This window comes from Chanodichthys erythropterus, chromosome 5 (assembly GCF_024489055.1).
Source record: "Chanodichthys erythropterus isolate Z2021 chromosome 5, ASM2448905v1, whole genome shotgun sequence".
Taxonomy (NCBI): Eukaryota; Metazoa; Chordata; class Actinopteri; order Cypriniformes; family Xenocyprididae; genus Chanodichthys; species Chanodichthys erythropterus.
In genome coordinates, this window is record NC_090225.1 from 28,341,020 (window position 1) to 28,365,793 (window position 24,774).

Sequence of the window (24,774 nt, forward strand, 5' to 3'; positions counted from 1 at the left end):
CCTCATGCCGTTCCACACCCGTAAGACCTTCGTTAATCTTGGGAACACAAATTAAGATATTTTAGTGGAAATCCGATGGCTCCATGAGGCCTCCATAGCCAGCAATGACATTTCCTCTCTCAAGATCCATAAAGGTACTAAAAACATATTTAAATCAGTTCATGTGAGTACAGTGGTTCAATATTAATATTATAAAGCGATGAGAATATTTTTGGTGCGCCAAAAAAACAAAATAACTTATATAGTGATGGCCGATTTCAAAACACTGTTTCAGGAAGCATCGGAGCATAAATGAATCAGCGTGTCGAATCATGATTCGGATCGTGTGTCAAACTGCCAACGGCTGAAATCACGTGACTTTGGCGCTCCGAACAGCAGATTCGATACACTGATTCATTTGTGCTCCGAATCTTCATAAAGCAGTGTTTTGAAATCGGCGTCACTAAATAAGTCATTATTTTGTTTTGTTTTTTGGCGCATAAAAAATATTCTCGTCTAATATTGAACCACTGTACTCACATGAACCGATTTAAATATGTTTTTAGTACATTAATGGATCTTGAGAGAGGAAATGTCATTGCTCCCTATGAAGGCCTCACTGAGCCATCGGATTTCAACAAAAATATCTTAATTTGTGTTCCGAAGATTAATGAAGGTCTTATGGGTGTGGAACGGCATGAGGGTGAGTAATTAATGACAGAATTTTCATTTTTGGGTGAACTATCCCTTTAACCCCTTAACTGTCACTCCCATTTTTGGGGAAAAGTCCCCAATAGAGTGCTCCAGGGATGACGCGTTTTTGTAGGCCAACCCGGAAGTTAGCGGCGCACGGGTTCCCTCGACTGAAAGCCTATTCATTTTTCCCATAGACTTTTGGAAAATCGCAGAAAATAAGCTCTGTGTTAGACAAAACGTGTAAGTGTCATAACCCTTTGTTAATCAAGATAATCTTTACAAGTTAATACAACATTTATAGATTTTGAAGCCTAAATAAAGTCGTCAGATTTAAAGGCTAACAGTAGGCTATAAACGGACTACAGCACATTATGGTCGCGGATCAACGTCGTGACCACCAAGCGTCCTCAAACTTTATTTAGAAAACAACTCTATTTAAAAACATGCTCACTGATTATGATCTTTGCTGTGTATGAATACTTATCCACTTTTTCATGAAAAATGCTGTCCAAATGTCCTGTTTGTCATGATGACGTCTAAAGTCCCTGCCAAAGGAAGTAGTCCCTTTTAGCAATTTGTTAGCAACCGCTGATTTTAAGACACAGTAAAAGTTAAAAAAATCACAAGTGGGTTATAACTGGTGTGCTTTATATCATAGATCAAAACGTTAAAGTATTTAGAGGCTTTTTTAACCACAGACCTTATTTCAGGTGATTTAGCAAAAACCCATTCAAAAAACCCATAGACTTTACGGCGTTGGAACCGGAAGTCCTAAAATGCTAACTTGCTTCCGGGTTTTGCCTACAAAAACGTGTCATCCAAGGGGGACTCTATTGTTTTAAATCTTAAATAATTTTGAGCACAGACTTAAGTTTGTCCTCCTAATAAAGGGGACATTTGGCAGATTATTTTAGAAGTGAAATGAAAAATATGAAAGTGAAATAAAAAACAAAATAGTTATGGAAGTTTTAGTGTAGGAAAATGTAAAGAAAATGATTTCTTATAATTTATATAAAATATATATTTTACACAACTGTTTTACTCTTAAACTGCAAGAAAATCAAAGCCAAAATCTAAAACCTAATCAAGTTGTGTTTCAAATTTTAGGTTGATATCTCAAAAATTTAGCTTTCAGTAAGATTTTGTGTGGACGCAGTACCAAACTTTTCGTCTAGAAACCATCCAGGCTCCATTGGTAACCACATAAAAACTACAATTTGTAAGTTTTCAAATGATATATATTATTTTAGGTTTAGACTAAGATATTATTGTTTTAATGTCCTGTTTCTTGAGCAGCAAATCATCATATTAGAATGATTTCTGAAGGATCATGTGACACTGAAGACTGGAGTAATGATGCTGAAAATTCAGCTTTGATCACAGGAATAAATTGTTATTATTATAAATATATTATTTTAAATATTAGTTATTTTAAATTATTATAATATTTCATCAGGAGGAACATAAATAAAACGTAATTATTATTCATATCCACTGATAATCTTGCCGTGTTCAGATTCAAAAATGTGATGTCATGCCAGGTTTGACATCATTGATAGATCACTATGAGCTGTTGTTGATTGAAAAATAACGGCACATTGTTTTGTTTTTTCTTCAAAAATGCACTAGAACAGCCTTCACGTCATGAGCTCCCATGTGAAACTTTAAAATACTGCAAATGCAGGAAGTTTACTAGAGAAATAACAGCATACCGTGTTTGGGAGGACAATTCGTTTTTACGTAACCAATTTCTTTGGGAGCACCATATGCTTTGGTGAAACGTGAAAGGGAGTGGCTACTATTGTGACTTATCACCAAGGCAACATCAGGGACTTTTCCATTAGTCAGCTGAAAAGTTTTCCAGCTCTTTGACGGAAGTAGGACAGCGGCTGATTTCCGCTTCCCTCACTGCTGCTGCTGTGGTCACTGAAGTAAAGATGGCGGCGGCCGAGACCGATCGTGATGCTCCGTCCGCTCTGTGTAGCGAATTCCTCAATTTCTCCGCAAAGGACACTGCTGCGGTAGGCGACAGTTTTATAAAGACTCTGTAAATTGTCTATACTGATTAATTATATATATTTGGTTGCGGAAATCGATGCGAGGGCGATGAATTTTCTGTTTTTTCTTGCTCCTCATCTCGGGTTGTTTTGCTCAGTGTTGTCCTGCTAACGCGCTAACAGCTAGCCTGTGAAATTTGTACACCTCAAGCTCCAATACACACACTTGACACTCCGTTTACACACGTGTTTTTTGTAATATATCTACAAATAATAAATGCGTTAATTTCTCAAATTTGGCGTTTTAACGTATGGCTTTGCTTACAAAGAAATAAGCTTTTACAGAGGTCTGTCAAGAGTTGGATAAAAACAACATTGGCTGCTTTGTTCATTATCTTTACGTCATGGGTTTGTGCTGTTATTAACACTGTTTCACGGACAGCTCTCTTGACACACTGTTTACATTAATTTAGACAAGGAAATGTGCAATATGAGCTTGGCTATTTGTGCAGTTTTTCTGCATTCCTGTAAAAACATTAGTTTGAGCTGTATTTCTTGATTCTTTCACTGAATAGCAGGTGTTGAAGAATGATGTGGTTTACAAACTAAACATTAATTCATTCAGATATTCCAGTTACATGTTTGTTTTTCATTTCGCACTTAGCCACTATAATTCCATGTCAGATCAATCTTGTAAACATAAGTAGGTTTGTTTTTACAAAGTAGCACACATGGTGGTTATTTAAATCCACATGCAAGACCTCAATTTGCTGTGGTTTGTATTGTCTGATAGACTGAAAGAGCAGTGCACATTATCCTGGCTAAATTAGACTCTATTAGACACCATGTGCATGAAAAACATGGATATTTTTTCAATATAGGCCTTTATTGATAAAACTATAATCCAATTGCCAATCTCAAATCAGCTCATGCATGGTGAATTGTCTGAAAAGACATGCTGGATTGTTTGGCTATATGCTCTAGGACTAAATCCAGGTTAGTAGGTCGATGTAAGACAGTTACAGAGACTGCCAAGTTCCGCTTACTGTGCATATGTAATCCCTGTATTTCCTTTTAGCATGTGATTATATCACATAACTGCTGTTGGACTGTTGCTGCTGGTTCTTCAGGAACAAATGATGTCAAAACTGCACACTATACTTACAAAACCTAGTGAGCTTCATATGGCTGTCTTCTAATGCATGCATCTTAACTAAAATGACCGGTTTGATACACTACATAGGCAGCAAATTTCTTTTCTTAATTTGTCTTAAGTTACCTGCCATCTTTCAGGAATGTTTCCACTGAGCTCCAGGATTTCTTCGGTGAAGCCTGATGAACACATTCATCCACACACACAGCACAAAGTACTCTACCCATGTGAACTGTGACCCCAGTATGGCCAATAAATGCAAAGAAACAGTTTGTAATATTAACTTATACAATTTATTCATGAAATAAAAAATGATCAGGATATATTATAAAACAAAGTGCTTAGAACAGTTTTATATGTAAAAGTCTTGGGTCACTGAGTGATGGATTTGAAAAGTTAGAAATACAATGAACAATAAAGTAACATTACATAAAAAGTGAGAGGTCTGTTATTTTACATTTACACTCCAAGACTTAATGTACAGATCATTTGACATACAGTATCAGATTGTTTAGTTCCATCCATTGCTATGGTTATCACGGTCAAACCTATTCAGTAGCACCTTTTAAAGGCTTAGTTCACCCAAAAATTAAATTTGTCATTAATTACTCACCCTCATGTCGTTCTACATCCGTAAGACCTTTATTCATCTTCAGAACACAAATTAAGATATTTTTGATGAAATCTGAGAGCTTTCTATTCCACCATTGACAGCTACACAATTTAAACTTTGATGCTTCAAAAAGCTCATAATGAGATCGTAAAACTAATCCATATGAATCGAGTGGTTTAGTCCAAATTTTCTGAAGAGACTCAATCACTTTATATGATGAACAGATTTAATTTAGGCTTTTACTCCCATATAAACATTGATCAGCGAACATAATTTATTTATTCAAACCAAGTAACTAGGCTTGTGGCAATAATCAATGTATCGACTGATCGCGCAATATGTACATGACCTCAATAATTTTTGGTGACATAATATATCGCCCATTATGCTTGCATGATAATGAATGTCACCAACGTTTTGCTGATCATGCTCATCTGCAGTTCTTACACAGAACAGTCATCGACAGGTGAAAAAAGGCATTATTTGTGGCGTTGTTTTCCTGACAACTACAGACAGTTTGGAAGAACAAGTCTGAATGCTTTCGATTTCAAAGCTGCAATCCACTGTTCTGGTGCAAATATAAATGTCTTTGTTCATACGGACATCTGACTACTAAGTAGGGTTTGTTTTTTCAGCAGTAGTGCACCCTTGCTTTTAAAAGGAGGTCAGGGAAAAATCTGTAAATGGAAAATCTCCATAGTGCCTTTTGTGCATTTGCATTTTAAATTTTTTATTTGTTACTTTGCACTTTTTTAGAAAATATTTACCATTTATTTGTTTATTTAGGATATTACATTTTTTGATCCTTCATTTCCATGATCTGAAGAATTAAATGATTGTTGTCATTTGAAAGTGTGTAGACATACGTGCAATATTATGCTGTTATAGTATGATTATATATTCAGTGGCTTAAAATGGTCTTAAAATGACGACAATATCGTTTATCGCAATTATTTCTGGAACAATATATCGCACAACAAAAAGAAGTTATCTTAACAGGCTTAGTAACATTTCAGATTTATTAGATAACAGATAACATTAAATAGACTGTCACTGCAGCAATTAATATTTTGCCAGAACCTCTAGTAAATTATAAAAAAAAAAAAAAAATTGTGATTGTCAATTTATTCAGAACTGTGCAGCTGTAACCACTAGGGTTTGGTACTGCTCACATTTTAACCAGTACAAGTACCATTGGTACCTGAAATTCGGTGCAGGTACCCAACGTTACCTTTTTTCGGTGCTTTACTCTCTGTATAATAACAAAAACATTTATTTCAATGAAGAAAAAAATTTCTCTCAATTTCAAAAATGTAAACATTTGTATTTATTTTTTTTAAAGAAATTTTACACACTAGACGACAATAAATTGTGTGCGCTGTAGGATGCATGAGAATGCATTACAGCGGAGAATTCAAATCAAGTCACGAAAGACTTCTTCACCTCTGCTGTTCCGTGATGTGTTCGGACACATGCCATGAGTGTATGTTTCCTCAGCACAGTAGCACAAAAGTGTTCTCATTTTCCCCACAGTGCTGTCAGAGCACGAACATGACTAACAACACATGGAAATGTGACTCTGACAATATGTAGTATGACAATAGATAATTAATTTCCATAGAGTTGTGTTTACTTGGGGGTTTATTGGCGACTTAATGGTTATATAGTAAATGTTTATATAATTACGGTGTTTTAAACAAGTGAATCTTGTTAAAAGTTATATGCGGTGGTCGAGCATCAACCCACTGAGTGAAGAGCAAAATGCAGACGACTTCACAAGACTAATGATGAGCACAGACAACAGAGAGAGAGTTAAATTCAGCGCTTTTATTTCCAACATGTGCTCATTCATGGCTGTATTATTTAATTCAAGCAAAGTTATATCTTTATTGGGACAGGACATGATGTATTATCTTGCGTGACTCCGTGAGCTTGTCTCTATTTCTTAGAGACTGCATAAACTAGCTCATTTCAGGCGTTAATGTAACACATCTAATTTGTGCATTAATGGCTGTTATGTTAAAGTTCACTAATTACAGCAAAGCAGGTTTACTTTACCTGTGCATGCCGTTGTCTCGTCTCCCCTCTGATGCGCTGTAATGGTGGTCCTGCGCGCAATTCTCAAAACACCCTCAAGATGGCCGCTTTTATCGGTAAATCTGATATTTCAAAACTGATATCCGATTATGGTAAAATGCTTATATCGGGGAAAATATCAATACATCGATATATCGTTCAACCTCTAGTCTCTCTCTCTTTCTCTAACATACCTTACTTTTGTGTAGGGCTGCAACTGACGATTATTTTAATAATCGATTAGTTGGCTGATTATTTATTCAATGAATCAGATAAAAATCCTATTTTTATTTGTTTAAAACTAAATATTGTTATTGCCATTTATTAGGTAAATAAACTGAAACAACTAAATAGTCATTATTCAAACATAATACCCAAAAGTACTTTACTTTTTTCCTGCCTTTCTTGTTAAACAGTAAAATAGAAAATTCATGGATAACAGCAATAATTATATTGTAGCATTAGAAATATTGCTGTGACTAAAGAGCTTACACACACTGGTGGATTAACCATTACAAAAACATGAAAAATGATTTTAGTAATCACCAATACTGATAGTTTAGGACAGCTGTGGCACAAACCATACATTGACTGGTGGTGGTCTAATAAATTTAAGTGCTGTATAGTGAATATAGTGTAAATCTCTACGTTACAAATTAAGATAGTAATAAAGATGGTAAAGAAAAACACAAACTCAGTGTTAACCAACAGGCAAGATAAATGTTCTCCAGGAACTCACACATTCACTCTGGACACAATCACCTCTTATACTGTCATTTCTTTATCCTTTAAATAAGCTATAAGAAATGTCTGAGGCCGGGTTCACACTGCAAGCGTAAGCAGAGCTTGAGCAGCGCGTATTTTTTTCAGCATGCATGTTAACCAACGGATGCATTCACACATGCAGCAGGAGCAGCGCGTTTGCTGTGCTGCTGCCGCTCAATTAAAGTGAAAGCACAGTTTTTATGGACAAAATAAATATAATTTCAGACAAAAAGTGTTCAAAATGCACAGAATAAGCATGTCTAATGTGTTTATGACAGAAAAGAAAATTAAGAATCAAAAATATACAAGATTTACCCATTTAAACTTGTTTTTAATTATTCAGTTTGGGTTAAAGTATGGTGTATTATAAAAACTAAAGTAAACTAGCCAGAAAATATGATATAAGCATTATTTTAGTTATTACGCAGATATAATATATATATAATATATATATATATATATATATATATATATATATATATATATATATATATATATATATATATATATATATATATATATATATATATATATATATATATATATATATATATATAATATTACAGCTATGGAAAAAAATTAAGAGACCACTTAACATTGATTTCTGAACTTGGAGTGGTCTCTTAATTTTCCATAGCTATATATATATATATTATATATTATATATTATATATTATATATATATATATATATTATATATTATATATTATATATATATATATTATATATATATTATATATATATATATTATATATATATATATATATATATATATATATATATATATTATATATATATATATATATATATAATATATATATAATATATATAGGCTGCATCATACCCAAATCAAACCCGAGTTTGCTGGCTTTTTTCGCATTCGCATTTTCCCATTTACAGATAAGGATATAGCCGTAGAATGAACGTTTTGTGCTGAGGACGCACATGCATTTGTCAAAGCGCCTGACGGCAAGCCATTACGCTAATGCATTAGCATGAAGCTTACAATAAAGAATTCTCATGTTTTGGGCAGCTTAGATCATGCACCTTTCCCGCAGAAGATCAATCTGTTTCCCCCACTATTTTTTTTATGCATTTTTGTCCAAATGCGTTACTCAGTGCTGTAATTTGACGTGACTAGCAGAAGTTTTCCGTGCACGTGGGCAGACCTGACTAATCTATGATGAGAATCGTTAATGATTTTCATTATCGATTTTTCGACAATTTTATCGAATAGTTGTTGCAACCCTACTCTTGCGCCCAGAAGCGTTCTTAGGTACAGATACCAAAATTTGGCACTGATTGCTTTAATGTGAATCGGTACTCTGTAGTACAGATGTAATTCGGTCAGTGCCCTTAAAAATACAGAGTTCAGTACCCATTCCTAGTAACCACACACCTCGCATTGTGTTCAGCTCAGTACTTGCATGAAAATAAACTTTTTGTTGAGAAATGTTTTTAACAAAACTGCCTGTCCAGTAAGGTCATGTAGATATAAAAAAGTGAAGGCAAGCAATGCAATCAAAGACTGACCACTAGTGTTCCTTTTTCAAGCCTGACCTTTGTCCACCTGATCAGTTTACCTTGCCATTTTTGTGTGAGTGAAGTTTGTTGTAATATTTTACCCATCTGTCTACAGAAATGGCTACAGGTGAGCAACCTGCCCAAAGAAGTTTACCAGCACTTGGCCTGCTACGTCCCCAAGATCTACTGCCTGGGCCCCAACCTGAACCCCCAGAATGAGGAGCTGCTGGCTCAGCTGCTGCTTCAGGGCCCGCTGGAGTGGTACCTGTGTGGGGAAGAGCCGTCCGTGGGATTGGCCAAGCTGGAGCAGAACAACCAGCCCTCACAGCTCTGTGGCCATGTGTTTAAAGTGGGAGAACCAACGTATTCCTGCAGGTACTGTCAAATCTTCATCATCTCTTTCTGATCCACCCAAAGGAGGATGTTGATTCTCATCTAGTCTGCACCCACAATGATTCTCAATTCGTTTGATGTCAAAAGCACTAACAAACAGTGATCATCTTTCAAAACCCAGTGAGCTGCTAACTGTCCATTGCCTAGACACAGACAATTTAGTAAGTTGTCTGTCAAAATGCATTTATTTATTTTTCCCATAAGCCATGCATGTATGCTGTTGAGATGCTGAAGTTGTTGTGGTCTATCCCATCTGACCTGGGATGGTGTAGGTCACTGTGTTCTCACAGACGTGGAAGTCTTGGCTGAATTAGGTCAGGTTGCTGTTAGGTTAAGTCCTTTAGGCAAAATCACTGTAAGCCGGCTAAGAGGCTGGAGGTGACTGGAGTGTATACTGTTTCTCTCTGTTTCTTTGAGAAACAAATGAAAGGGCTCACACATATCCCCAACGCATTATTATGCTGGTTTTATGAGATTGGAATCTGATCTGGCAGATGTGAATGGTGTGTGAAATATATCTTGCATCCTATAACATTTATGCAGTTCTTTTTACAATCCTGTCATGTAATGTGGTGCTGGCTCTGATCCAAACCCTAGTGATCTGCTTTGCTGTCAACCTGTGCAGCCAGTGAGCTTCATAAGTGAATGTTTTGAAATGCTCTCAATGGACAGTAAGTAGGGTTGGGTGATAAACAAGAACAATTATATAGTGTTTATAAATTGATTTTTTTTTTTAGCCTGTACACAATATTCAATAAATCCTTTTTTGATGTTTGCTCTGAAATGAAATGCTCTGAAGTGATTTTGAAATGAAAAGGGTGATTATTTCATTTTTTTATTATTTTATTTGGGTCTCATACACTAATAGTGTGTACGCAAGAATTTGTGAGTAAAATCAGTGTGCTCAAGTCAAGTCACCTTTATTTTTTTATAGTGCTTTAAACAATATAGATTGTTTCAAAGCAGCTTTACAGTGACAACAGGAAAATTATGATTCAATGATGCAAACAGAGTTCAGTTCTGCTCTTAAAGGGATGGTTCATTGCGATTTCACTTTTTTAACTTTAGGTAGTGTGTAATGTTGCTGCTTGAGCATAAACGGTATCTGCAAAGTTACAGCGCTGAAGGTTCAGTGCAAACGGAGATATTGTCTTTTAAAGTTATGGCAGTTTAATGCCTACAATTAAGACCGGTTTGGACTACAACAAGCTTCTTCCCGGGTTGGTGACATCATAAACCCTGCAATTAACATAGACACTGCCCACGGGAGCCACCAACAAAGTGGGCAAGGCCATACAAGATATCTTCATAGGGATGCTGGACTTCGGAAACAATGTTTAAAATTTGTTTAATTCTGTTCCTGACAATTATAATGCTAATTGAGCTGTCTGTGCTGCACATTTTATGGAAGACAGCTTCCAGAATCTACACAAGTTCAATGCTGGATTTGCACAAAGGCTATTACTGAAAGATGGAGCAGTTTCCACTTTAAAAGCAGAAGCTTAAGTTTATGGGCCACAACCTGTATGTTGTTTTGTTTTTTTTTGTTTTTTTTTTATAAATTTATATAGTTTCTGGGATGTAAACAAAGACCAACGTGGTTTGGCTTCACTAGCCAGTTAGCTAAATTCTATTTCACACTTCTCCAACAAACGGCTACAAACACCAACAAACTTCTATATAATCACACCAGCCAACTTCTGTTGGTGTTTGTTGGCATTTTTATTTGTGTACAGCATTGTTTCATTACGGCTTTTATGTTGTTTAACCACATGCTCTTTCATGCTATAAATTAAATGATACCTTTACTAAAATGCTACTACTCAGTCATGTATACAGCCACAGTAAAGCTTTAATCAGAACACTATGGGGCAGCAGTAACATTTACAAATTAAAAAAATATATGAATTTTTTTTTTTTTTTTTTTTTTTTTTTTTTTTTTTTTAAACACAGCATTATGACATGTTAAACTGCGCCCCATAAACACAATCAAGCCTAGGAAAAAAAAATAAAAAATAGTGAACCACAATAGTGACACTGTTCAGCTGAGTTCAGTTGATTAGTGTTGATTGAGTGCTGTTCATTAACTGTAAAGTTCATCAAATATGAAGTGTACATTTAATCTATAAAGCATTTCTACAGAAAACAGTGATGCCATCACCAGATCAATAATATTGCTATATATTATGTCTTCAACTAAGCAAGCCAGAGGCGACAGTGGCAAGGAACCCAAATAGTTGTAACTCTTATTGTTTACTTAACTATTTGAAAATTAAAAATATGAAATAATTGAAATTAGATCATTTTTAATATTTATCAGTAAATAATTAGTGCTGTCAATTGGTTAAAAAAAAACAACTAATTAATCGCACATTTTTCTGTAATTAATTGCAATTATAGACATTGGAGTTTTTAATATTTGTGTATTGTAATTTCACAGTTACTGTCCAAATGAATGTAGAAACAACTTAAAGGATTATTTTACTTTAAAATGAAAATTACCCCAAGCTTTACTCACCCTCAAGCCATCCTAGGTGTATAGTTATATTAAAGGTGGTATAAGTAGATTTTGAAAAACGCTGTTGGACATTGTTGATATTTAAAATCAACCTAAACAAACCCACCCCTCTCTTCATTGCTCCGCCTCCAAAACTCACACTCCAATCCTAACCACCCTGCTCCGAGTCGGTCTCGAACTCCGGCCTGATCGTTGCTGGCAGGCAAGCTTTGACAATGACACTCTACACTGCATTCTCCAGTGGGCATCAGTGTGCAGTAGGTTAACTGCAAAACTCTCACTATCTGGTCACTGTTACACACAATGCGCGTGGATGTCTATCACAGCTGATGCGCAACAAAATGCTTCACGAAAAATAAAGTGCAGTTGATGAACGAACGTCAAGGAAGCACAAAAAAATTAACGTGTAGTATACAAGAGTAAATACAAACGTTCGTTGTTAGTCACCAACAGCACAGCAAACCCAGTGTTACTCACTTGGGAAGCGGAATCAAAGCAGCCTCTGCGTTTGTTTTCAGCCCTTCCCACTTAGCTCTCTCCAATGCTGGAAAGATTTTCTAATATAAATGCGGGTCCTAAAGTGCTTCCCCAGTCAAAAAACTTCATTCCAGTGATATACTTTTGAGCTCTTTTGTATTGTGCCCATCTCTCGTTCTGCAGTTTTGTTTTGTTTTTTCAGATCTCCCTCTTGCTCATTCTGTCTCTTTGACCGTCATATGCCCCCAAAATGCTGATTGGTTAGACGTTCGTTGTTTGTGTCGGCCTGACTAACTTCCAAACAGTGTTTTTGAAATTCTACTTACTCCACCTTTTAATAAATATCCTGAGCGTTCAAGCTTTATAATGGCAGTGAACGGGACCAACGGGCATGAAACTCAAGAAAGTGCTTCCATCCATCATAAACTTACTCCACACGGCTCCCGGGGGTTAATAAAGGCTTTCTGAGGCAAATCGATGCATTTGTGTAAGAAAAAAAGAAAAAAAATTGCCTTTAGAATTCAGCCAAATGAAGTATCTTAATGGCAGCATAATGTTGATACCCTTTTTTATAGGACTGCACGATATTGGAAAAAACTGGCATTGCAATATTTTGTTTTTATGCTGTATATATTATAGCGATATGAAAACCTTTTCACATTTTTACATTTATACTTACATTTTCAACAACCTTAGTTTGTGTCTCTATGCTACCTGAAAATGGTTTGTTTGTAGGCAGCTCACTGGGGATTTGACAGCTGCTTCTGTATAAGTAATTTACATTTGATATTTTTTTTCTCCTTATCAGGGAGTGTGCGGCCGATCCAACCTGTGTGCTGTGTATGCAGTGCTTCTTAGGCAGCGTTCACAAAGAGCATCGCTACAGGGTAAGAGGAAATGAAACGCACAGTAGATATTTTAACATCCTTAAACATCTCACTCAGTTATGTGTCAGCATGTTGGTGTGACAGCTGCAGACAAAGTGTCAATTACTAAGTGTGTGGACGGTTTTTCCTCGGTCAGAAATGGTCTTCGGTAGTGGTCATCCACACAAACAGTAAAAAGTGCCCTACCCACGTGATCTGCGAGCCCAATACTGACCATAATGTACCCGTCACTCTCACTGTAATTCTTTCTTGCCCTCTTTGCAAAAAATCCTGTGATTTTCATAGCTGTGTTGAGAAGATGCTTCTTTGCTAGACCCGACAATTATTTTGATATGTATAATAATAATAACAATAATAATAATCAGTATTAAAAAGTAGCATTAAAAAGTTACATTAACTAATAATATAATTTTCTACCATATACAACTGAATGCACATAGCTAACAACTTGCTTTGTTATGGATTCACCTCACAGTCTAAAATAACTGATTTTATAGGTAGGCCTAATTTACTACACACTGTCATTTAAATAACCTGAAAATACTGTGGATTATTAAGGCTAGTTGTTCAAGTAAATGATTCGTTATAAATCATGTGGGCAGATCAGTTGTTTTTATGATTCATTAAAATGAATCGGTTCAAATGAGTCATATCACGAATCGGACATTAGCGGACGTTGATGCGTTGCGTGTGAATCGCGACTGTTATTAGGACATCGCAAAAGATTTGTCAACACAGAAAACACTTCACCATTGGATAGGACTTTCTTTTTGTTTACTGAAAGTGTGGTTTATGTCAGCTGCACGTACGGGGGGCCTGTCAGAGAAGATGAGTTGACATTTTTTTAGCACTATTCACACCCAGCGGTTATTCAGGAAAAACATTCTTCGAATGCGCCTCGTGAACCATTGATTCGGTCTTCTGAACTTCTGGCATCATGTCAATTGATTTAGAATAGATTATTATGTGTGAGGTAGAGCAAAGACAGTGCTTACTTTGAAGACAGAGAGAGTTTGCGCGCACGAGGGAGGAGCTCTGCTGCTCGTTCTGTCTGTCAGCGCAGCAGTCATCTGCATCACTGATAAACAACTCTCAATATCTGATCAAATAAGGCTTTGGCGAAACAAAAAATCGTTTTGGCGGCCGCCAAAAAAATTAAAATATAGGAAAAACCCTGGTGGACCCTGACTTCTCCCTAACAAAAATTCCTGTCCACTTTTGTCCAACCAACTCAATAAGATGACCATTATGGCTCAACCAAAATTATAGTTTATTCTTTTTCAACATTTAAAACTGAGGGCTGTGGCTCATGGTACAGTTCTTTGTAAAAGTTACAGGACTGATGGGGCTGTTGTATCTGTGAAGAGAAAACAATCAGTCTAACGCAGTTAACTGTTCTATAATTTAAGGGCTGTTTCAGCTTTACCTATGACTGATTTTTGCAACCATTTTGTTTGAAACGGGTTATCTTCATACAAAAATAACCTTGACACAAGCCACTGCTAAAATGGCTCTAAAGTGAAGTTTGTTCTATCACAAGCTAACTTGGTTTCATTTTTTTCATTTTTTAATTCAGTGAGAATATAGAGCTCACACTCGAAAAGGAAAAAAAAAACACCTCAGTTTTATTCACAGGCCTAAACTTAGCAAAAATATGCAGTTTGGTGCAGTTGCTGATATTTATTTGGCCAAAAAGTGAGATGAAATTCTGATAGTTTGTAATGTGAATTAATGAGATCTTTATAACCCATGTTTAGCAGACTAAAATAAAATGCCCAAAAATATTAGTTTAACACTCTGTATCTCCTGATAATATCTTAGTAAGATAATATTTAAATGCTTAGTTTTATGATCAAAGCTCTCTATAGTTTTCATTGGAAGGCAAAACATATTACGTAATGCAATACAATGATGTTTGAGAGATGAACATGTAAACACTCCTCAAAAGCCTGATGTACTAACAATATAAAAGCTATTCTTACATTTACTATATAAAAATCAGTAAAAATTTCTCAGAAAAAAGACTCGTGAACCATGATCTGAAGCTGAATGTTTTTACAATTATACTAAAAGGACTTTTACTTACTAAAAAATTCTAAAGTATCAATCAGGTGACAGAAGACATGTAGTAGATTGCGTGCAACCGTTTTTTCAGCGAAGTTTTGGTCATGTTGATCATTTAGAGGCCATAGAAATGTGCGTATCAAACATGATGCAGTAGGCTTTATAGGGTGTGTTTGTTTTAAGGAACACTAGAGCAGAGAGTCATGTGTGTTGCAGGTTGAATCATGACTTCATGACAATGACAGGTCTATTATTTTTAAGATACAGATGTAGGAGACTTGAGATCAACCCTGAGCCGTCATGTGCTGCTGTCTTTGTGTTTAAGTGGCTCTTTGTGCTCTCTGTAGATGACCACCTCAGGAGGAGGAGGCTTTTGTGACTGTGGTGACACAGAGGCCTGGAAGAAGGGCCCTTACTGTCAGAAACACGAGCCCAATATCAGTGACTCTTCCCAAAAGGTAGGATACCTCTTCCTCTTCCTCTGTCATGTCATATATTGTATCTCATTTCAGCTTTATTTCAATTGCTAAAGATGATTTTTAATAGTTTGTCAACAATAACATCCCTTCTTGATTGGCAGGATCCGTTGGCTAATCTGTCTGCTGAGATGATCGCTCGCACGTATAATGTTTTCTCCATCATTCTCAAATATGCTGTGGACATGCTCACCTGGGACAAAGAAGACGAGCTACCTGAAGGCCTTGAGCCACCGTAAGATATATTATCATCCATACCTTGATGTCATGCGGAGGCATGCCTCAATGTTTTTCCCACAATCACAAAGAAAAAAAAACATTCTAGTCCCTCATATTCATCCATCATGCATGTGATCGTTTTTGAATGCTTCATGTGTATTATACAATAGTGTATTAGGAGATGTGTTATTGCTTATTTTCTTATCAAGGGCCCGCGGAGACATGTACTACTGCATGCTGTTCAATGATGAGGTCCACACATACGAGCAGGTCATCTACACACTACAGAAAGCTGTGAACTGCACTCAGAAAGAGGCCGTCAGTTTCGCCACCACTGTGGACAGAGATGTAAGTGCCAACTTCACCTCCACGGTGCCACAATTCAGGCTTAAGGTTTAGCACAGCTTGTTCTTGCTTTTGTTAATTGATTACTTCTGTTCACCGTATTCAGGGCAGGAAGTCTGTTCGCTTTGGGGACTTTCAGTTTTGTGAGCAGGCCAAATCTGTTATTGTGGTAAGTTCTCTGCAATCTCAAATCCCCTCCGTTTGCCTCAGATGTGTAAATCGTTTGTTTTTGTTTTTTGCTCTTTTTACTGAAAACTGTTTCTTGTTAATTAGGGCATTAATTTAAGTTTTATGAAGGAATCCTCCCCAATTTGCATATTTCAGCACCAGGCTGTGATACGTGGTTCACAAACAAGATTGTTAGTTGTGTTTTCTAAGACAAACATCACTTATCACTGATGCGCCAACATTTCGTAGTGTCAGCTTTAATATCTGACAGTTCTGTCACGAAATCCAATACAATAAATAGCATTTGATGTTCGCTTCAGTTCGAGCGGCACATGAACCTATCATCTTCCTCTTCACTACTTGTTATTTCACATGAATGGACATCAGAAGCTATGTTGAAAGAAACAGTACAACTTACTGAAATGTATCATGACTCATTTAATCAATCAACCATGACGAGACATCAGTAAAACATCTTATGTTACGTAATGTTTCATTTACCTCAGGAAAGCCAATTAATGTCTACAGCTTGGGAAAAAAAAATGGAAAAGGAGCATTTTGATAAATATTTGCACTATAATACATACTCATTATATTTTTACTTAACCTGTTAGTGATGTCTTCATTATTTAATTCAGCCGGTGTTTGAATAAATCTTTAACAGGGTTCCCGCGGATCCTAAAAAAGGCTTAAAAAGTCTTATTTTTACTTATGAGAGGTTACTTAAATAACCTCTTAATTTTACTTATATTTTAGATGACACTTTGACTTAGTTTTAATTTGGTAAATGATTTAGATATGTCTATCTATTTAGTGTACATATTTTTTCTTTGTGAATTTGCGGGCCTCAGGGCATTAACAACGGCGTGTAATCTCCTGCGTGCGAAAGGAAGAGAAAGCAGAAGAAAATGGGTAAATGTCAGTTCAGTAACAGTTGCAAGTTCATTCTTTATGTGCGTAGGGTTGTGTGATAAGTATCATCTATGATATCGTAATTATTGTTAACAATGTGCGGGCTGACAAGTTTGTCACTCACACTTTCACTGCATGATGTATGCAGTTATTATATGCCCTCAAAACTCAAGATACACTGGTATTTTTGCCCCAACTAGTTTTTGTCTCCATTATATCATATGATATGATGTATTGTATCACAGCAGTTTACTCCAAATCAGCATGAATGCAAATGTGATTTATTTTATACAATTAAATGAACAATAAGTTGAGTTACATTTTAGACAAAATATTGTCAATCTTGTTTGATTTTTCTGTTTCGCCAACGAAAATTTCAAAATGATGAAGAGCAGCACAGAGTCTCCGTGCAGCAGACAGAAATGTTTTCGTTGTACTGACTGAATCCGTGGTTTGACGATCATTTGCTTTGTTCCTGAATGAATCCGTCGTTTGAACAAATCGGTTGACTCACTCATTAAAAGTCCCATGGCATGAAAATTTCACTTTGTGTTTTTTTTTAACATTAATATGAGTTCCCCTAGCCTGCATATGGTCCCCCAGTGGCTAGAAAAGGTAATGGGTGTAAACCAAGCCCTGGGTACTTTTGAGAAAACGAGCGAAGCATGGCAGTTGTTCAGTGTCTGGATGTACAAATGAACACCTTAGTATTTTTTTAGTTCCTTCATCCGAGCCTACGAAGAAACAGTGGGTTAGTTTTATTTTCTCTGGTAATGCGCCGATACAACATCCCATTGTTTTTTGTATGTCTGCGCCACACATTTCACCGATGACGGTTTCCTCTATGTGGGCCAATACAGCCCAGTTACTGTCGCTAATGTAAAGGTAGATAGCATCAAGTGTGTGTGTGAATACACACTGTAACGTGAGTGTTGTACATTTTCTTTGTTGTTTGAAACCGTTCTGCTGTTATGGCGCACGTGATATCCACATTTCCAGATTGCAGAGCTTAATGTAATTGTAATAAGATTGTAAAAACTTAAGATTTATGAAATATAAAATATGCAAACAAATAAATGATGTTGGGGTAGCACATTTTCCGCAACAGCACCTATCCAAAAAGGTATTTTTATATTTATATATATTAAGAGACCACTCCAAGTTCAGAAATCAATGTTAAGTGGTCTCTTAAGTTTTTCCATAGCTATATATATATATATATCAAATCAGAGCAACATGAAGAGCCAACAATGTAGGCTAGCATTAGCTACATGATAATAACTGTAACAGCATACATAAACCAACTAAAGTACTGTATCCAGACACAATGTTTTAAACTAACCATTCAGAGACATCCTGCTGTAGCCGTAGCTGTAACTTCTTCATCTGGATCAGATTCTGGGTCAAACTGAAAGCTTGAACGACTGCGTGTGATACATCCTCTGTAAACATTAGCACATGGTACCATACCCGCAAACTGGTTAAGGCCACACCCACCCTCCACCTTGCCCCGCCTCTCTCCTCCTCATTAGCATTTAAAGCTACAGACCCATGATTTTGGGAAAGAGACTTCAGATACAGTACTAGGGACCACTTAGGCCTATATAAAAGCAATCAAAAAGTAGCATGTCATGGGACCTTTAAGACAGTGACTTGCTGCCACCTTCTGTCAGTTTAGTTTCATATTTAAAGTACATTTTATTTAAAAAGTTAAAATTAGAAATAGTTTCATATTTAAATATTGAATTAAATGTGTGTAGACACATTGTAAATGCTGTGTGAATATATTAATGCCACTTCTCATGCCGCTTCTGTGTCACCTCTGCATTGCAAAGATGGATTTTGTTGATGCTTTCATTTAATTGCTAATAACACTATACTGTGCTATTATTCTAATTGAATTTTTATTTGAATGTTAGAATTTGACATAAAAGGTGATGCATACATCTAATAAGTTTAGAAATTTAGAAAATTATCTAGGTAATTAGGAAATTAGAAAATTATGTTGGTAAAAATGCCCCTGGAAATCAATTTAAGGTGGCAAATAATGCCCCTTAATAAAAATGTTAATTTCTGTTACTGCTGTCTGATCACTGACATTTGCACAGAATATGAACAAAAATGTCTTCGTGAGTCAGCAGTCCACAACAGGCCTAAACCAGCTATGGTACCAGCACAAAAACACACTCAGAAAAATATAATCTAATTATTTTTATCAACAAACTTTTAAACTATTTTTAAACTAAATATTGAGATAAAATATTTTGTCAATATTGCACCCCCCTATTGTATAGTAATAATTTGTATTTCTTCAGGTCTTAAAAAGGTCTTAAAAAGCCTTAAATGTGCAGCAACCCTGTTTATTGAAAACAAGTTTTTTTAATTAATATATTTATTGATATAATCATTTATATCAATAAATGTTGATATGATATCCTCCTGTGTGCAATTTTTTTTTTGTTTTATTTAAATACATTTAATGAATTAGTTGATTATTAAATAAACATTATAATCAGTTTTCAGCTAAATGAAAACTTTAGTTTTGGTGTTTTGGTAAATAATTTATTTCGCTGCATCGCTACTGCAATTCCATTACCCTTCAAATTGCGCAAATAGAAATTACAAATTGAAAATACGCCCAATGGAAAACATCAATTTTGTGAGAACTCCCAAATGTCGTAAAATAGTTTTTATGCTCACATGAGGTGGTTTTTCAGTCAATTCGAAAAAGGAATATTTTGCAATTACAGGACACCTGGCGTATGTAAAAGTCGATTATTCTTTAAAGATGGCATGGTATGTTTGGACACAAAGTTGAGACAGAGTTCTTTATTAAACTCATTAAAGACAAAAGAATTACGGGAATACTGGATTCTAAACAACAAAGAAATGCAACAATTTATCAAGAGCTTGAAGCAGATATGAGGGAGAAACATCACATAAGTGGCCATCTGTAGGCTTGGGGTGGGCTTACAACAACCCATAACACTGTAGCAACTTCACACTTTGGCAACCATCCCCAACACTTTAGCATTGGGAGGCAACTTTTGCAGAAATTGAAGCATCAGTAATTGTTTTGTAAATGTAGTTTGTTGGTGAACATTTTTGGACATGTTTTGCAGAGGAACACGAGTCGTCAGACGAAACCTCTGCGGGTTCAGGTCATGCACTCCTCTGTGGTGGCTCATCAGTGTTTTGCGCTCAAAGCTCTCAACTGGCTTGGCCAAATCATCAGATCCTCAGGTCTGTCTGCATCTTTCTGTATCACGCTCTCTCTGTTGTTTCCCTTGGTTTCTTTCATTTTAATTACTACTTTAGAAGTCATATTATTCAATTTCTGCTTTATCTCTTGCAAAGCCAAACGTGTCTATTTAGCAATTACAATAAATTTGGATTTCACAGCTGTTTTTTTTTTTTTTTCTCTATGATACCAGTAATCATAAGTTTATCAAAATCTACCTACAGATTAATTGTGTTTAATAGAGCAGTGTGCTCTGTGTCAGTGTTTGTGTCTGCTTATGTGCTGCCTGCTGTAGTGAATCAGTGCCTCAGTGTATTGCTGTCACCCGGCAGATGCTCTGAGGAGGATCCTGTGTCAGGTGGGACTGCAGTGCGGACCGGAGGGAGAGAACTCTTCTCTCGTGGACACACTCATGCTCTGTGACTCCAAGATGTGGAAAGGTGAATGAATGAATGTACTGACATCAGCTCTCCTGAGATATTGCAGTACTGCAGAAACGCACAGCACAGCTCTGCATGTGTACGCACAAATTTGTGTGTGAAATCTGTGTAAACATTTTCACGAACTAATTTTGATTCACCAAAAACTTTCATACTAAAATTTATTTTAAATTTACAAAAGAATGTAGGAACAACTGAAGCCACATGTACGCAAAAAGCACTTTCGCTGAGCTGCCTTATAATCATGTTAAGAAATTATATTCAGTGCTTCCCACAGGTTTGAAATATACTTGCGGTGGTAGCCGGGCGAAAAATCCTATTACCCACGGCACAAAAATGGTCTGCTATATGTGACAAAAAAACAATGTGTGATCTTTAACAGTATTTTTATTTATCGAAATTAATTTAATTAAATAACATACTACATTTAATTACATACTAATATTATGCATTATTATGCATTGTAAATTATGCAAAATTATGCTGTTATATAGTGTCTCTCTCAGTGAATGGGACACAGATTTTACTAGTAAAATTTATAAAATGAGTAATATATGTGTCAAATAATGTTCTTAGTCTTTTCTTCCTGTGGGGGAGACTACAATAATTTATTATGAATTAAATGGAAATCAAATTAAATACAATTTATAGTGTAACCAAAATACCAATAATGCCCAAAAGAAAAAGAAAAAACTTAGCGTGTGACTTTTAATTAATAAACAAGCCCGAAATACACCGGGACTCTTATTTTGAAATGTCTGTACAATTGCAGGCTGATCCTTCAGATTCTTACAATCGTCTAAAACATTTTATGTAAAGGCCATAAAGTAGACATTGTATTAATTCATCAACTTGAGTTCATTAACAATCGCTTGGCATAAATCTGCGCTTTTCATGGATTGAGAATCACTTTGAAGCAGTCTGAAGCGCTTTTGTGCAAACTTGTAGAACACGCAACAGCGCCGCCTTGTGACTTTGCAAAATGCAGCGCCCGTTTGAATGTTAGCGGGAGTAAACAGTTCTGACGCACACATAACGAGCAGGTACGAAACGACTAGTTAATCGATCGCGGATGGTTTCATTATCTTGCGCAGATATAAAAGTATAAGAGGATAAAAATAATAAAAGCAACAATGTGTCTCAGAATATACTTGGGCGGCCGTTATTATACGTAACAAGTAAAGTCTATGTGTGGGAAGCACTGATATTTTAGCTTAACACGATTAATAGTAATAACAGTAGATTATGCATAATTACAAGCAACTGACCCTAAACCAAACCCTAATTATAACCCTAACTCCATGAGTACTTGTTGTTAAATATTACTAGGGCTGCCCCCTAATAGTCGACTAACATTTAGTCGCCGAGAAGAGGCTTAGTTGACCAAAATTTCACTTAGTCGCAGGGGGAAAAAATCCACAGGAAGTGGTGAAGTCACGCAGTCTGTGACGGACAGATTGCTTACTTGTATTATGCCATAACACCTTATAATAAAGTGTAACTGTAATTTCTTGTTTGTTTGTTTTGTTTTTGGGATAAAATATGACTGGGACATGTTCTTGCCTGTTTTTGTGAGATTCACCCATTTAAGCTCATGCTGTACCTAATATTGTGTTTCCTGCAGGAGCGAGAAATGTTTACCACCAGCTCTTTATGAGCAGCCTACTCATGGATCCAAAGTACAAGAAACTTTTTGCAGTCCAGTTTGCGAGGGTAAGACTTCCATTCACAATGGCACAGTCCTTATATTGATTGACAGTAAAATATCAGGGGCTGTATTACAGAAACATCCTAATTTAAAATCTTGTCGTGTCTGTTTACTAACTGTGGATTTTTACTCAGGAAATAGAACTTTTTCAAATCTCAAGAAGTTTCTGTAGTACAGCCCAGAACTTTATCTCTGTAGGCCATGAAGCCCCCAAAAGCGGTGATAATTTGAGTTTGCAATCTCTCACATGTATTCTCATGCTTACTGAGGAATAAAGTCAGTAAAGAGACATTACAATTTGTTGAATTCATGAAGCAAAAATAACATAAATGTAACACATTGGCACAGGCTTTATGCCGTCACCGGACATGAATTTAGTTTTTCTGAAAGGGGTGTAATCTGCTTTTATAGCACAAAGTAAAAAAAAAAATAAAAACACAGGCTTTCTGGGACTCCATGACAACCTTTATGTTTAAGGCTTGGTTCACCCAAAAATGAACATTTTGTCATCACTCACCCTTATGTCATTCCAAACCTAAAAGACCTTTATTAATTTATCCTTGTTCAACATTAATGAAGATAACTATGAAGAAAATTAGTCATTAACCTCAAACCTCATTAGTTTTGAGATGATGAGTAAATGATGATAGATTTTTTTTTATTTTTTTTATTTGGGGTGAACTATCCTTTTAAAAGGTTAGTTCACCCAAAAATGAAAATAATGTCGTTAATTACTCACCCTCATGTCGTTCTACACACGTAAGACCTTCGTTCATCTTCGGAACACAAATTAAGATATTTTTGATTAAATCAGATGGTTCAGTGAGGCCTCCATTGAAAGCAAGTTAATTTGCACTTTCAGATGCCCAGAAAGGTACTAAAAACATATTTAAAACAGTTCATGTGAGTTCAGTGGTTCTATCTTAATATTATAAAGCGACGAGAATACTTCTTGTGTACCAAAAAAAACAAAATAACGACTTTTCAACAATGTCTAGTGATGGCCGATTTCAAAACATTGCTTCGAATCAGTGATTCGGATCTTGTGCCAAACTTATGAAATCATGTGACTTTATCGCTCCAAATCACTGATTCAAAAAAAAAAGAAATTAATTTTTATTAAAAATATCTTAATTTGTGTTCCAAAGATGAGCGAAGGTCTTATGGGTGAAAAACGACATGAGGGTGAGTAATTAATGACAGAATTTTCATTTTTGGGTGAACTAACCCTTTAAGTATTGTTTTTAGACTCAGTGAAGGTACATGTGTTGAAGGAACATTTTGGCTCCAAGTTACAAGTTCATACTACTTAAAATTGCTTTTATGCTGTTACACTGAAAGTCTGTAAGGCAAGGCTTTGCATTGAAATGCACACAAAACATTATACTTGTTAACATTAGACTAGCATGAAAACTATTTCCTTTTAACTATCGATTTAAAGTTATTTCCAGTCTTAACTCATGTCATGACCATTTAGAAATGGTTATCTGCCAGGATACCATCTATAAAACACATTTTACATGGAGCAAACTCCACTCACAGGATTTCCAGTGTAACTGCATAACTGCAATTGCCTTTTTTTTTTTTTTTTTCAACAAAATGTTATAGCTTCTGTCGATAGAGCTTAAACTTGTATTGCACCATCCTGTGAGACAGAATTGATATCAGTTTCCACAAATGTGGCCAGAATATTCTAAGTCTGATTTACACTAGATGAACTAACACAGTTCACTTTCACTTCACACTCAGTTTGATTCAGCTGATCTGTGAGGATAAGAGTTTGAGAATCCAGTCCCTGTTCAGTGAGGGGTATCGTCTCAGAGAGAGAGAGACTATGTAATAGAGAGAGATACTTTGCCTTGGCATATTACTCTTGTTCTCTTTGGTTCGCTGCCCGCTGCAGTCCTCCAACTGACCCGGTTGTTCTGTGACAGCAGGAAATCTGTCTCTCAGTGTGCACTCCGGTGAAGGGCCCTATGAAATCCGTTAGATATATTTTCTCAGGTTTCCAAATTCTGTTAATTTTTCTGGATTGAAATTAATTTTTTTTAGAAAAGTAATCAAAAAGTATGTCTAATTAATTGAAATCATGAATTCAGATGTATTTATTTTTTCTGAACTTT

At 35.8% G+C, this 24,774-nt stretch overlaps 1 protein-coding gene across 2 annotated transcripts in view; it reads left to right on the forward strand.

The window, feature by feature from the left end:
• The first annotated feature begins 2,570 nt into the window (after nucleotides 1-2,570).
• Nucleotides 2,571-24,774, forward strand: part of ubr2 (ubiquitin protein ligase E3 component n-recognin 2) — a 49,320-nt gene continuing 27,116 nt past the window's right edge. For both annotated transcript variants that reach the window (XM_067386807.1, XM_067386806.1), the window contains exons 1-10: nucleotides 2,571-2,696; nucleotides 8,919-9,178; nucleotides 13,000-13,078; nucleotides 15,490-15,600; nucleotides 15,723-15,853; nucleotides 16,047-16,185; nucleotides 16,289-16,351; nucleotides 20,385-20,505; nucleotides 20,836-20,943; nucleotides 22,568-22,656. In XM_067386807.1, the coding sequence (XP_067242908.1) occupies nucleotides 2,613-2,696; nucleotides 8,919-9,178; nucleotides 13,000-13,078; nucleotides 15,490-15,600; nucleotides 15,723-15,853; nucleotides 16,047-16,185; nucleotides 16,289-16,351; nucleotides 20,385-20,505; nucleotides 20,836-20,943; nucleotides 22,568-22,656 (1,185 nt within the window). In that variant the 5' untranslated portion in view covers nucleotides 2,571-2,612. The remainder of the gene's footprint in view (nucleotides 2,697-8,918; nucleotides 9,179-12,999; nucleotides 13,079-15,489; nucleotides 15,601-15,722; nucleotides 15,854-16,046; nucleotides 16,186-16,288; nucleotides 16,352-20,384; nucleotides 20,506-20,835; nucleotides 20,944-22,567; nucleotides 22,657-24,774) is intronic.